Source organism: Penicillium malachiteum, assembly GCF_028827825.1.
Source record: "Penicillium malachiteum strain IBT 17515 chromosome Unknown utg000003l:1.0-4950554.0:1.0-4952489.0, whole genome shotgun sequence".
Classification (NCBI taxonomy): domain Eukaryota; kingdom Fungi; phylum Ascomycota; class Eurotiomycetes; order Eurotiales; family Aspergillaceae; genus Penicillium; species Penicillium malachiteum.
In genome coordinates this window covers 1540995-1556295 of record NW_026643096.1, presented here as the reverse complement: position 1 = coordinate 1556295, position 15301 = coordinate 1540995, and the positions used below count along the sequence as shown (strand labels likewise).

Genomic DNA, 15301 nt, shown 5'->3' with positions numbered 1-15301 from the left:
TCGGTGGAATAGCGGCTTCTTTGCCACATCCAGCTATTCAGGCGAAGCTTACTGCAGCGGCTATCATTGCCTTTACAGTAATTGTTCCGCGAGGAACTTCAAGTTGCTTCTGACCATAATGTGCACCAGGCTCACAATTCACAGTTTCCTCTAGAATTGGGATAACCTCGATCAATATTGAATCCACCATGGATGTCTCGTTTCATACTGCTACATGAACGTGAAGCAAAGATGTGGTTTTTTTTGATATAAATCACACTTTTGTTGTCTGCAAATGAAAAGGCTATTAGTCTGGAGTATGAATCTGCTTTATCAATTAGCACTGCAATGAACTTTGCCTGCAGTGTATAAGAGATACCCATATCATCTATAGAAGAATGCAACCTTCAACACCCCGCGATTTGGGTCAATAGAGTTGATTCTGCCACCGCCCTCGCTGCCGCCTCCCAGGCTGACCAATCGCGCCACTGCCGATCCAACAAACCGATATCTGTAGATGAGCAATGCGATCAAGTCTGAAAGCCATCTTTCTCCTTCCAACAAGTTTCTAAAAGAGAGCAATTGTGATATTTCAACATGAATCGAGCTATGCGAGGTTCATCGCCTGTCCGCAAGCTGTCCCAGCGACCGGGCCGGTTCCTATCCTCTCAGCCGACCGCACGTCTCTCTTCATTCCCCGTCGGCGAAGTCGCTCGTCACCAGAAACCACTGATTACCTCCGGACCATCGTTTCAGTCATCTGTGCCCGGATCCTCTGCCTTGCGATCATTCCTGCGTTCACCTGTTGCATCATTTTCATCATCGGCTGTTCGCCCAGCCAGCACCAAGGTCCTACAAAACCCGCGAACCGGAGAAAATGGAGAAACACTCATGATTGGTATCTCTGATCGAGCTGTGGAGGTAGGTTCACAATTTGTTCATGTGACTTGTTTCCCTTTGCTTCGCTTTGCTTCGCTTTGCATGAATGTGAAGCTGTTGTCTTGTTGTGCATTGGATGAGGGGAAAGTCCGGGGACCGGCTTAAGCTAGTTCAAGGATCATCCAAGCACATACGACCACAGGGTGTGGAGAACAGGGCTTCCCGTCCGCTCAGCCGTACTTAAGCCACACGCCGGTCAGTTAGTAGTATGGTGGGTGACCACATGCGAATCCTGACTGTTGTATGTCCTCTTCTTTTTTGCATTTTTTTATTGCTTCTTCTGCTTTGTTGTTTTGCTCGTCTTGTTTTATCTTTTGGTATCAATCTAACAGTCTCCAGCGTTTACGTGAAATTACCGACCCGACATCTTCTCCTGCTGCTACAAAGGAGGAGAATCCTTACCACCACCTCAGAATCACTGTCACTAGCGGTGGCTGCCATGGTTTCCAGTACATGATGTCTCTCGAATCGGCATCCAAGATCGACGCTGAAGAAGACACCATCTTCGAGGGCGAAGCAGAGGGTGCAGCGGTTAGTTCTGCCGGACAAGCTAAGGTCGTTATGGATGAACCCTCACTGGAGTTGTTGTCTGGTAGCACTGTCGATTACACCACCGAGTTGATTGGAAGTCAGTTTAAGATTGTGGACAACCCCCGTGCTACAAGCAACTGTGGCTGTGGCACGAGTTTTGATGTGATGAGTTAATTGCATTAAAGCAACATTACCTTTGGATTGTGCTTAACTAGCTTCCTCTTTTTCCTGCGTGTACAAATATGGGCATTTGTGTGGTGAATAGATAGGTCAAATTGCATTGATACCCTCTTCTCCTTTGAATATTCTTCTCTTTGGTCTGAATTATGTGTTTGTGGTGTATTTATCTCATTAAGTGGCAGGTCAGAGAAATAATAATTGGTCTATGCATTTCATCAAGTCTTATTTTTTTTCTACCTCAACTCTCATACACTCTCCTTATAGAGTTAGTCACTCCATGGAGAAAGAAGCAGAACAGCAGACCGGGGGAAATATGAAATTGTACGCCCTCCTGAACCATCGCGGAACCCCTGATTTTTAAATCCATAAGGATTTCTTAGACCAGGAATCAAACATAAAAACAGATCACAGGAAATTGTGAAATAATAAAAAAATTGTAAAAAAGGGCATATAGCAACCAGGGCAATGAGGACAATATGAAAAATGAGGAAAACAAGGGGGGCGGGATAATAATATGAAAGAAAAAAATCATCTCGAGTCATGTCCGTTCTTTCTTGCAATGTAAGAAGTCCATTCTTCACTTTTTTTTTCTCCAACCTCACATGACACCAACAAATGTACACACCGGACTAAAGAGGATGTGTAGATTCATGTCCATGTGCGCGCTTAGTAGACACGAGCAAGGTTGCGCAGGTACCAATCCACAAGGCGACGACCAGCCTTGGTCTCACTGACGTGGATCAGGTCATCCTCAAGAGCGTAGTCGAGGTCGTTGGCGATGACGGAGTCACCCTCAAGCAGACCACCCTCAACCCAGCGGATCTGGCGGCTGCGCTGCTTGTTAACGAGCAACCAGGAGCGAAGCTGCTCAGGCTGGACCTCAAGGAAGCCAGCGAGCTTCTTCAGATCCATGGTAGTGTACAGCTTCAGGTAAGAGCGAATGGTGGGGTTGAACAAGGTGTTCTTAACCTCATCCATGAAAATGGCGGTGTGGTGGTCGACAGGGTCGACGTTGTGGGCAGGGTTCTCGAAGTCAGGAGGAGTGGGGCTGATGAACTTGGGGCAAGCGGAGCGGAACAACTCCTCGAAGACGGGCAGAGCCTCAGGGCCGCCACGCTGCATGCGGTGGAATTGCTCACCGTACTTCTCGCGGACGGCAGTGTGGATGGTGTCATCCAGACGGGTAGGGTGGAGGGCGACGCAGATGGCGATCAGGGCGTACATCTGGTCGTTCTTCTTGGCGATGGCATCGTAGTTGTTGCCACCCTTCTGGAAGTTCTTGGTCCGGGAAACGTAGACCAGGATGTGGCTGAACATGCGGATGGCATCGGCGTAACGGCGCATCATCATGTAGGAGAAACCGACGTAGTAGTAGGTAGTGAAGTGAGCGGCCATCACACGGGCGAACATGGCCTTCTTGTTAAGCTCGATGTCATCGAGGGTCTTCAGGGCCAGGCTGAAGTCACCGAGCAGACAGTGCACACGCAGCAGACCGATGATGGAGAAGTAGCCCAGCATCTTGTAGAGAGGGCGGGAGCCGTACTCGCCGGCGACGGCAGCGGGATCCTCACCACGCTTGATGGCGGCCAACTGCTCGTTAATCTGGGAGCGCTGAATAAGCGAGTAGAGGACGTTCAGCACAGAGTAGCAGCCCCATGTGTTGGGGTTCTCGCGGAGAAGCTGAGCTTCCTCCTCGTTGGATCCGGTGCGAGCGACGCGGTTACGGTAGCGGCAGAACGACTCGAATTGGTAGATGAACTCGTCAATAACATCCCAGGCCCAGTAGTACTAATTAGTAGAAAGAAAGAAAAAACAATTGGTCAGCTTTGTTGTTCCCATTTGGTCTCCGCAATATAATTCCGTCTCAAATGTTCATTTTCTTTGTTTCTCAACGGGGTGGTGAAGATCGCATCAATGACCTACCGAGGGAACTTCCAAATCGACGGGGCCTTCGGAGTTGAGGATGTAGTGGAAGAGACTGCAGTAGTTGTCGTAACTGGCGAACTTGGTCTCCAGGGTGGCCTGGTATTCCAGCGGGGTAGCAGCAGCGGCGAGCTGTGCCTGCAAATCCTGGGCTTGGGAACCACCGAGCGAAGTTGTGCGGTCCAGCTCGCTCATGCTATCATCGTAGTTGACCTGCTCACGGTAGTCGTTGACCAGAGCCTCCTCCTCAACATCGGACTCATCGTTCAGGTTGGGGCGCGCATTGGCGCGGTCTTCATAGGACATTGTGGGAGGGTCGTAGGAGGAACGGAGGGGTTGCGAGGTGAAATAGAACCAAAGACAGAAATTCTCTGATTCAAGATGCCGAGATGACGGCAAGGAGCGGAGGCAAGAGATGGGTGTGGGGGTTGCACGTCGTCGGCCTGTGGGATTTACCACCCGAAGTTGAATTTTGAGGGTTTTCGCTTCGCTGTTTGTGCTTATCTTATCTGCGCATAAAATCATATGCTGACTAAGATTTATGCTTTATGCACTTACAGTATACTATGTTTTGAGTCTTTTGACTATATTAGCCCTGAAGTACTGGGGTTTTTTACTTGAATTACTTAATAAAACCTTTGAAGATATTATTGGACTGGAATTTGAAGGTAAAATCCCTATCTCTACCTAGGTACTATATGTAAGGTCTAGTTCCAAAGGCATATCATGTACTCCGTACTAGCCAGTTGATTCGTGAGCCTGCTTCGTTTGCTACATGAATATCAAAAATCATGGTGTTTTTTTTGGATAAAAATGGGATTTTACTAGACTTCTACATTCAATAGAGACCTACGAACTACACATTTGAAAACTATGATATTACTACTACCTAAGTACCAGTGGCGAAAGTGTAGGCAGGTGCTCCAGAGCTGCCCAGGTGCGCGCCACCGCGATCCTATTGGGTTACAAATAACATTTACCGATAGTATCCATGGCTCAAAATCCATATATCATGCCATACTAGTAGAGACTCGGACGCCACATATGCATGTCTACTATCATTCTCGTCGAGTTTTATTGTTCTGAATACTAAACATGTATACAGACGTCACATATGATGTCTTCTACTTATTTCCAATGTATCGTTTTGGCCCTGAAGACCTTGGGAGCCTTAATAGTCTTAAGGAGTCCAACTTGAACTTGAATTTCACTATAATCATTAAACAGATTCGTTGGTTGAGCGATATAAAGGGGAAAAAGAAAAACACACATTGAGGCATAGGGATATTGCGAGAAATGGCACAAGAACCAAAGTCACTCCAGACATGAGTTCAAACCCTTGGAATTGTCACGGTGTTGGCATAGTAGAGCCAACCTTGGGAATATACTTCAATTCATCCCAGGGGTGAGAGAGCTATAAAGGGTCTTTTATGAGGGAAAAAAGACCCAAACAAAGCAGGGTTCATGGAGTAAATGCACCCATCAAGTTGTTTCCTGCCAGCCCAAATTGCGATTGGTGTTAGGGTGAAATAGGACTTGTGTTCCCATCCCATGGGGCTTTCTAGCCCCGGAAATTTATTCCGGGCGTGTGAGGCCGTGAGAATAAAACAAGTTGACTCAATTCTCACCACCATTTCCCTTTTCCGAAGAGGAAGGCAGGTGCTACCGCTTCACAGCTTCATCTTACAGTTGTTTGCTTTCATCCCTGAAAGTTTTCTCTGGTTGAACAGATGATGCCATGGGAGCGATATACACTTTATACACCAAGATGAGAAGGTAGGGATTTGAAACCCTTTTTGCCCCGAGTCTCTTAGGCCAGGACCAAATCTTCATCGAGGGTAATCTCCAAAGTCATTGGACCATCAATTAATAAGCCCCTCTTATCAGCCGGGATACAGGCGTTAGAGATTAGTGTTCTTCTATCTTCGATTGTGGAAAAAATGAGTTTTTTTTCTTTCTCGCTTCCGTTCTGTTTGCATCCTTCAACATGCTCCTTGCCCTGTCTCTAGCCCCCGTCCCCTTCCGATCGCCCTCACATCCATTCCAAGACGACCAAGACGATCTGCTGGTAAGCTACGCGGCCCCCTATCTCGTTTCCTGATGTCCTCGGAGTTCAGCACCGTCGAGAATCGCGATGGCATCAAGGGGAAGCCTCGCTGTTCCGCGCTGGGAGAGTGAGAGGATTGTGTTGATGGAGTCTGCAATGGGCTTGAATCGCTGGCTTAGGCCAGCCCCGATATGAGACAGTTCGATGAACGCATATCTAGCCTCTTCAATTTCTTCCAACTGATAGACAAGAGCATGGAGAGCTGATTGCACAACACCGACAAGTTGGCTAGGGATTTGCCGAAGCCCATACGAGACACGGTAAAAACGAAGACATTGCGTGATTTCCACCGCGGATTTTCGCCAGTTTTTCCGCAATTGCAAAGCCATGTCCCCATGCTCATCCCGTTCGATCAACCTCTCAAGGAGACTCATGACTGCGTGAAGAGAATGGATGCTGGGTGTGTTGTCAATATCGGGAAACGCCTTCGAAGGGTTGTCGATCACAGAAGACTCCAAGGGTATTCTCACTTACCGGAGTACTACGAGCTGTGGAGTCGACTGCTGTCCAATCTGTGATGCTTCCGGCCAGCTTTCTAGCCATTGCTCTAGACGGTTGTAAGGAACCTCCGCTTTATCCAATAGAGACCGGAAATCTTGGCGGAGGTTCTCGTCGTCGAACAATTCATGTATATGAATATTGATCTCCGTCAATTCCGCGAGACCCGTCCGCATCATAGGGAGACGTGCCGGGTTGGTGGAATAGCTCGCTTGATTCGATCGCGGATATGGAATCCAGTCAAAGTCATTATCGGCCCCCAGGTCACAGTTGGATAATGGCTGCACCATGCTGGGATCCTTCTGGAGCTTCGTCGAGATTTGTCTTGGTTTGGATTAGTGTGGCTCTACTCCCACACTTGAACACGACCACTTACATATCCATATTAAATATTGCCCATGCAGTGATCGTACGGACTCTTTCCATCTCCTGTGACAATCGCTTCCCCTTATATTTGGCATTTCGATTCCTATGATGCCTAAAAAGTCCCAAATCTTTCCCCATATGGATCGCCTGCCCCAGCATAAGCCAGCTCATGTTTCCTTTGCCTTGACAAAAGAGTCTGCGGGAAAAAAAATTCAGCCTTTACGATTCAAGACAGGCATCGCAATTTTTGTGGTGAATCACATACACACAACACATCAAAAGAAGAGCCTGGACAGTTGTTAGGCGTGGGGCTCCTTCTTCGGCACGTAGCAACCTTTCTGTCTCCGCGAGAAAGTTTCGACCGCGCGAGAAGGTACTCTCCGAGTCTGAGAGCACATCGGGACGATCCGAGTACGCCTGTTTGCTCAGTGTCAGAAACAACAAGTTCAGGTTCAAGGGGTACACGGAAACAAAAGGAGAGAAAAAAAAGATGGCCGTACACTTGCTACAGCCAAAATAGCATTGACCAGCACTGGAGAGCAAAACTCAGACTCTGGCAATCCTCGCCTCATGTGCTCGAGAAATATTCTTTGATCAAGAAACTGCGCGCATGGGTGGTCCCATGTGAAATAAAGTGAGACGAGATGCGAAACAAGGTCATTATCGATCGTGATTTCCGTCCACGGTTTAGCCGGTACGTTAAATAGCGGCACATCGCAGAGACTTTCCAAGCTGACTCGTGCGTATGGATTAAATGCAGTTTTCGGAGAAGCCTTTGGCTTGTCTTGCTCTGACATACTAGAAGCTGACTCAAGGTCTGAAGGCCTTCTGTTTCTGGCTTTCTCCTGTTCCATGAGTCGGGCATCAAAACTGCCATCTACGTCTTCGGTTATGGACAGGCTCGTGGCTGACAGAACTTTGGAGTCCGTGAATCGAGTGACAGGACTCCCCACGGCACAAGCGATATCGTGGAGGGATCCATTATCCTTGACCAGTCCCACGATTTTTTCTAACTTGTCCGAATCTGCTGCACGTATGGCCGACAGCAACGAATCAAACAGATCTTTGTAATCTGACAACTCTTGGATAGTTCGTTTCACGGCAACTTTGCGTCTCAGATCTCGGCTTGGGTCGAAATGACAGTCATTTTCGGTACCGGCGCTGATACAGGCCTTACAAGGGTTAGGAGGCCCAGAACACTATATCAAAAAATATGCAACACTCGTTAGCCTATGTTACTCTACCCCAACCCCCGCACGCTTCGAGGATCGAAGGACCGACCTTCCTCTTGGCTGCCTTGCATGCCAAACAGGCAGTTGAGTTCTTTTTTGCCTTACTAACGGCTATTTGCGTCTGGGGTGCGAATGTGCGAGGTGGACCTGGTGCCAGGGCAGGAAATGACTTCGACGCGTCGTGGTGGCTCATTTTCCGCACCATCAAGTTATCGATCGTATGGTTGATATTCTAAACCGTATGTTACGGACAAGCTGGGTGATGGTCGATCGCCATTCGATTGTTATCTATGGACGAAAGGGTTAGCCGGCCACGTCTCCCGGTCATTAATGGGGCATTCTTATAAATCAGACCTTGGTCGCAATTATACCGCCACTTGTAATCAGGCGTGGACAATCTTGGGCCAAAGTACCAACGTATTCATCAAAATCGTGGCGGTATTCGAGGAACGTGCCGAGGATGGCGATGTTGTAGTGTGTTTCCCCTGTTCTTGATTCCAGACCGAGGGGAGGCGAAGAGCGCAATCGTATTTATTGGGGTGATTCATTACACCTGCAGGCGACAAGAGACAGAGAAAAAAAACGGGCGAGTCCAGGCGAGAGGCGGGGGGAACTTCTTCCACCACAAACACATACACACCAGGGTCGGCGGCTGTGTTACAGCCCGGGGTGTGTGGTCTGGTGGATCAGTGGCCCAATATCGAATGGGGAATGGTGATTGGAGATGGGGTAGATCCAACAGCCTGGGGATCTTTTGTGCCGCTAGTCACATACAATAATGCCAGGGGTGGTAAGGTCTCCCATCAGAACGAGGACGTGCGGTTCAACGGGATATTTGCGAGGAAGCCGATGCGCTCTAGCGTGACGGGTATTCCCCAAGTGGGAACTATGATACCGTCTTGAAACAAGGGCTCAGCAATCCTTGAACGCTTTTTATTACAATGACATCAAAAAAATGGGGAAAGGACAAAGGCCTGGAGACTTATTGAAAGATCGACCTCGGATTTTTCTTCCGAAAGACCAAAGATACAATTGACTTGCGATTGCCACGAGAGACTTGAAAGAAATCCGCATCCGTAGAATGTAGCCAGAGATGGTCATCCAATTTTCGACCAATGGTGAACGGGTTCAATTTTCTATGATATCCTAAACCGGTTCCGTTCAGTGGGGAATGCATCCGAACACCCTCGCCTCTAGAAACCGGTTGTGGAGAATCGAGGATTCTCTCTCTATGTATAATGACTACTTAGGTACGGAGTACTGACTCGGATAACCTGGCCGACCTTGCGTATGACTACATAAGTGAGGTTCCCAGGATCTATCTCTCTTTCTAATTGGCTTCGTTGCCACACCATCTGAAGCTCATGGCAATGCAGCTTTGGATAAGTCGTATCATGCCACAATCCTGGTCATCTTTTCAGCTACACTACTGTATATGATACGATTGAACCGGAGGTATTCGTTGCTTTGCAATGATGTCAAGAATGTTTGCACCTCACACAAGCAAGCAGTGATACAAGCAGTATCAACGACATGCGACCGTATTTCATTTCTGGGACCTGCCCCTGGTTTATGTCTTGCATCAAACGGCTGGCTTTGTGGCAACATTGAGGAAGATCATCAGATTATTCCAAGGTTGAGATGATTTGTAAGTTGGTTGTCTGGAGAAACTCCGCGGAGTACTTTTATCTGGTTCCCTGGGGTTCAAGTTCCAATCTTTTAGTAAGTTTGGTTACTCATTTTTCAATCTATTAGTATCATGATATTCCATATATCTCTTACTAGTAGTTCATCTATTTATATAATATTATCTTGAAAACCGGATTTCTAATAAAGTTTTCAGATCCAGCCGCTCAAGTCAAAGCTCTGGAGATGCCATTTCAACTCTTCCGGTGCTATTGATTGGCCGGTAACTATCCGACCAATCGGGTATCTGGAACCATTAATATGGTGACTAAGTAGACATATCATCCATGTAACCGATGGCAGATGAATTCAACCTTTTGACCTGATCATTTGAACAAAGTTCATATTCCGAGACCCAATCGCGGCTACGAGTGTCCACCGAACAGAACCCTGGGAATCCTTTTCCTACTCGGAGTTACCAGACACCTGTCACCCGATATTGTGGATATCGGTTTTAGCTACATACCCATGAGCACCAGCTCTTTCTATATTCAGACTAGACAATATCCACCTCAAAAATGTGGATACTTGCTTTTGCGCCATGTATCGGGACTTTTTCACCCGCCGCGCGTTGAAAAGCGCCTGATACTAGTACATGGCTATAAGCAGGAATCTTTTATACTGAGACTAAAAACCACAGGCAATTGCAAGGATCATAATCCAGTCGTTGCTCACATGTGCAGTCATTTTACTCCAATTTTCAAATCCCTGCTGTCTGTTTTTATTTTTATTTTTATTTCCCTTTTTTTGCTTTTTCTCTATGTATTTCTTTTTTGGCTCTTTCCTTTTTCAATTTCTTATATAAATTTTACTGTCATTTATGTTTTGGTTTAAAAATTTTTCCCCCTACTATATCTGTGTTCCTAGCTAAAAGTATTCAAATATTATATAGGTCTTACATACCTTTCATGGACCTCGGTACATACGGAATAACTAGGGCCAGTCGACTCCGACCAGGCATACTAGTGCCTGTAGAGGTTTGAGGACTTGGACCTTAATCGATTGGTATATTAAGGAACTTGAAGCGCTTATACTTTTATTTACGCAGAAGTCCGTATTACCAGTGGACCCCAAGGTTTCAAGCTTGTTTTCTCCAATTCGTCCAACACTGAAGTGCAAGCAATGAGCCGTGTGAGCCGTGTCGGCCTACTCGCACTTATGTCGATGTCCCTACAACTCCGAGTCCCTCCGTACAGAACGCGGGCAGGTGGATACATAACATGATCTTGACGGAGTCCGAAGTAATGTACTATGTACTTATGATGACTCATCAGTTCAAGTTCAAGTTTGCAAAAATCTCAAATTCTAGACAAAAATCCTCTCGGCACTCGAATCTCTTGACGCCCCTCTTGCTTCAAATGTTCAAATTCTCCACTCCAAATCACCTCGCAGATCGTAATATGCATGCGGCCACATGCGGTTTCCTAATCCTTACCAGGTCAGTGGTCACCGCGTTAAGAATATCCATGGATTATATCCAAGATTGATATGCTTACGTAGTCTTTCATAATTCGCTCTCGGGTTGGCTTTTAGATGGATGTGAGAAAGCAGCTGGAAGGGCTTGATGCATTTCCTATTGGGTAATTTTGTGATCACCAAATGTACCAGCCTGAGGCGTGTGCACATATGCATGTGCCGGCAGTAGGATCGCCATCCCCACTGTAGATACTATATGATACTAGTACGTACCTTTGTCAATGGACAATCGGAGTCGGGCCCAGTACTCCGTACGGCTCTTGACAAAAGCCATATCTTAAGTGCCGTGATACATAGATACTTTCCAAGGTTTTGGGGGCCGTTACTAGTATTATTATTATTTTAATTTTTTTTTTTATTATTAATTTTTTCTTTTTTCTCACTCAAAAATGTTCACTTTGTATTCCATTGGAGTTTTTTTTATTCATCCAGATTCAATATTTATCTTAGTTCCTAATAGAAATCTCTCTACCTCGTACTATCAAACAAGTCATCAACGGTCAAAGCACAAGCCAAAACCCTTTAGCATGCAAGTGAACCTATTAGTGAACACGGGATACTTAATCCAAACAACAAATATATGAGTCCTCCCTAGCATGGTTACGAGTCATGATTATTTCATTTTGGGGCCAAGCTACCTATGTCACGTCACGTCAGACTCCCGTGGTTGTGGGTTTATCGCATCCATTCTCTCGGGTCTCTCCATATGTATGTTTGACGTGACTAGTATATTAGTCTGACAGCTTTGGGATGCTCAAACCGAGGGTTACAAGAATAATGCCTGCACTTGGGCACATTTTTCCTTTTTTGCCCACTTGCACCTCAATGTTAGTCGACCGGGTCCCATCCGAACCTTATCAGCGGGTTACCCCGCCTTGAAATTACTTCTTTTCTTTCTTTGTTTTCATTTTCTTATTTAATTTCCACCCCCAAATCCTTCGTTGATCTCGCTAATCTAAACCCCTGCTCTTTTAGTGTGATCCCGGCTTTGAGTCTTCTTTTCCGTTGCATTAGTGTAGATTTGGCGGTTGTGGCTGATAATTTTGGTTGGTGGAACCGTTGAATGGGATCTATTTTGGACGCCTAGCGCAGGCTAGTCTGACATGGCTTGCATGTTTTACGGCTAGGATACTACCGGAAAGTTGTACTTTCAACTAGCTGCTTCAGGTTCAAAAATATTCTCTTGTAGTCTGGGCATGGATACTATTACCATGTAGATCGGAAGACTCCGTGCGTTTATTTCCATTTTAATGTCTAAATAGAGAGGACCTTGTGTTCAGTTGCTTTTTAATGTTTCTTTTTCTTATTCTATCTGATTGCTTTGCTCACATGTGCACACCGTGACCTATATTCAGACTGGATATTGCCTCGTAGTTGCCAGTACCTCATATGTACTATTTTTATCTGTAACCTTAGAATCTGAACCAGCATATGCCCACAGGCGCCATGTGCTCTTTCTCTTCGGAGATACCTGGTTTAATATCAGTCAATCACGCCACTGTTCATTACCCTAAGTGCTCTATATTCAAAGATAAAAGCATACGTACTAAATCACATCAGTGTAATTCTTGGTATAGCTCCATTATTTTACTAGGTACTAGTTACATACCAAGTTGGAGCGAGTTGTCTGAAAATAAATAAATCTCAAAATTTAGGATGTGAAAAGCACTAGATGAATGCCAGTAGCTAGAATTAAGGGTAGTTTGGTGTAGTCTAGGACCGTGGACGCACCCCAGGGCTATAGTATGGATGATTATATCCATGATGCAGCATTTGAATACACCGCTTCTTTGCAATACCTCCAGGGCTGTAAGTACATATGCAGGATGTTTGACCAATACCCTTGGAAGGAACCAGGACACTCTGTGCATATCTGTGAATTCAAACACTTCAATGAGAAAACATTTGAATCCATCACTTATGTGCCAGCTGGCGTTTGATCATTGTGCCAGCACGAATATTCAACTGAGTATGCTCAGGCTTTAACTTCATTCTGTACTAAGATGCCCTATATATCAAAGTAGTTAGAATTTGAGAGCGCGTATGAACTGATAAATACCTGTAGATTTTCCTGAAAATAGTTTAGCGTGAATCTTGGAAGACTTATACAAATTCATTCATAATCTAACCTTGGGAAGAGGTGTAATGCAACTTCACGTGTACTGTGCACTGTCAGCGCTGCGTATACGGGGCACGTGAGCGCCCGAAGCCCTTAAGTGCTGGAGAAAGAACCATGAGATTCATCATATTAACGAATATGGACCACCAGCGTGAGCTCCTGGACCTGAATATGCCTATAAATTTTGAATTATACTCAGGCTACCGTGATATCTCGGTAATATGTAGGAATACGCTCCAATCCCAAGGTTGATGGCCACATCCGAGTCCTTCCAAGGTTAGAATGCCACAGCTAGGCCGCGAACATAACGTATTTGCTAACCGTAAGAGCTAATCCATGGATATTATCGATATAATAAATTCTGATAATATTCAATCATCATGCTCAGATGGGCCGAGAGCCGAAAGTTCGAAAAGATCAATTGATGGAATCGCGACTTTATCGTCGATTGTACAGTCTCATTGAGGTCCTCTCCTGTTCCAAGGTTGAAGTCCTGTCGTAATCAAGTCCTGTCGTATTGCCCAGGTGAAGTCCTGTCGTATTGAATGAAGGTGATATGTACCATTCTTCAAACTTCTCGGCGCTGACGAATTCTTTTCTGAAAGTCTTCTCTGGCAACCTGGTTATCTTCCTCCCACACCTTTCGTTTACCTCCATCACACTTTTCGTTTACCACCACCCCTTTCGTGTATCACACGTCCTCAATTCATCAAGTTCTAGGACAGCGTGTCACTCACTCTGTCAAAATGTCTCCATCGCCTTCGAAGATGACCATGGATGAAAATGTCAACTCTCCTCAGCTCAGTCAGTTTAAGACTTTCAAAGAGTAAGACTACCTCGACACTTCAGGCCTTTGTTTCTCCATGAACTGACTTTCCAAAGTTTCTTCCTGAGCGAGGAGTACAGTGACATGCAGATCATCTGTGGAGACAGCATCTTTCCTGCCCATAAGATGGCTGTTTGTACTAACTCGGCCTGGTTCAAGAACGCGTGCCGCAGTGGCTTCCAGGTGAGTCTTCATGAAAATATTCTATCAGACCTTTAACAGAGTGTTCCATATAGGAGTCCTCGGGAATCATTCAGCTGCAGGAGATGGACCCTATTGTGTTTCAGAGAATTCTTGAGTATCTGTACAAGAGATCATACAGCATTGAAGGAGTAGCTTTGGACGCTTGCACCCCAGTTGGCAAGACCTCTCCGAGTGCTTGTGCTTTCGGAAAACGAAAGGACTCTAACCCGCACGGGTGGCGACGCAAGGGCACGAAGCGTCAGAAGATCATCTCTCTTGCTGAAATCACAGGTGCCGACAAAAATATTAATTCAAGCGATTCTGCTGGGCCTTCCAATGCTGGATCATTTGTTACCGAACCCTCTGTTGCCGAACCTTCCATCGATGAATCTCCCGTCACTCCTCCTGCTGCAGATCGCAGCTGGCCGCCACTCACTATTTGCCCTCCGACTTATTTCCACGCCAGAGTGTTCGGCGATGCTGATTTTTTCATGATGGATGAACTCAAGCAACAGGCACTTGCCAAATTCCGAATTGCGTTGCGCGGCATCAACGAACTTTGGAAAGTGGAGCTTCTCATCTCGGAGCTTTGGTCCAAAAATGCGAACTACACCCAGCTCCGACCCATTCTTATGGCGAGTATCCTGCACCATCATTCTCGAGCTCACGACCATTTTAAGGGCGTCAGCCGGGAGTTTCTTGATTCTCAGCCCGGGTTTGTTTCGGACTTCTGTTTGTCGATGGTGAATAGTTTCATTTGGGATGACCCTGGCCGAGAGAGAGTATTTGAGGAGAAACTCATCCCCCTCAGTAACGAGATACTTGACGCTTCGCTCTAGTTCACCTCAGAAGTGTAGGTGAGGGTAAGCTTGGGATTTCTTGTTCTCTGTTTCCTCTTACTTGTCTTCGTTTGTTGCCTCTGGGTGGATGGAGAACTGGGCATGGTCTGTCTGATTTGTGATAATCATTTAATCATCCGGCTTTTTTCTTTCTTTTTTTTGTGTTATTACTTCTCTTTTTTGCTCTGGATGAGCACACAATCAATGTTGCACCTCGCCAATTCGGCATTATGAGGATGCACTAATAATGGAATTTGTTTTTTTCCACACCCTAGGTATCTTCTTACTTGTAACTGACATGTAGTACAACGTCTCCTATTTCAGTCATGGGCTTCTTATTTTGGAAATCCGTGCATGAACGAAGAACCTTGGAATATTATCCCGGATATATTATCCACTCGATTGAACATGGATCGC

The 15301-nt window shown here is 46.0% G+C and overlaps 4 protein-coding genes across 4 annotated transcripts; 2 read left to right on the top strand and 2 right to left on the bottom strand.

Moving 5' to 3' along the window:
- Window positions 1–576: 576 nt before the first annotated feature.
- N7483_006913 (HesB/IscA family protein) lies at window positions 577–1623 on the top strand (the record flags this gene model as incomplete). Its single annotated transcript, XM_057090350.1, has 2 exons — window positions 577–900; window positions 1258–1623. 2 exons carry the CDS (start codon window positions 577–579, stop codon window positions 1621–1623), a joined length of 690 nt encoding a protein of 229 aa, XP_056945091.1.
- A 672-nt stretch (window positions 1624–2295) lies between these two features.
- Window positions 2296–3858, bottom strand: N7483_006912 (putative eukaryotic translation initiation factor 3 subunit EifCl; the record flags this gene model as incomplete). The annotated part of the gene is made up of 2 exons (XM_057090349.1): window positions 2296–3417; window positions 3553–3858. The coding sequence occupies 2 exons, from the start codon at window positions 3856–3858 to the stop codon at window positions 2296–2298; spliced, it is 1428 nt and encodes a 475-aa protein (XP_056945090.1).
- Window positions 3859–5637: 1779 nt separating this feature from the next.
- On the bottom strand, window positions 5638–7948 carry N7483_006911 (putative C6 transcription factor; the record flags this gene model as incomplete). The annotated part of the gene is made up of 6 exons (XM_057090348.1): window positions 5638–6055; window positions 6134–6481; window positions 6534–6719; window positions 6789–6940; window positions 7024–7722; window positions 7805–7948. The coding sequence occupies 6 exons, from the start codon at window positions 7946–7948 to the stop codon at window positions 5638–5640; spliced, it is 1947 nt and encodes a 648-aa protein (XP_056945089.1).
- A 5834-nt stretch (window positions 7949–13782) lies between these two features.
- On the top strand, window positions 13783–14884 carry N7483_006910 (BTB/POZ domain-containing protein; the record flags this gene model as incomplete). The annotated part of the gene is made up of 3 exons (XM_057090347.1): window positions 13783–13862; window positions 13919–14045; window positions 14099–14884. The coding sequence occupies 3 exons, from the start codon at window positions 13783–13785 to the stop codon at window positions 14882–14884; spliced, it is 993 nt and encodes a 330-aa protein (XP_056945088.1).
- Between the last annotated feature and the right edge of the window lie 417 nt (window positions 14885–15301).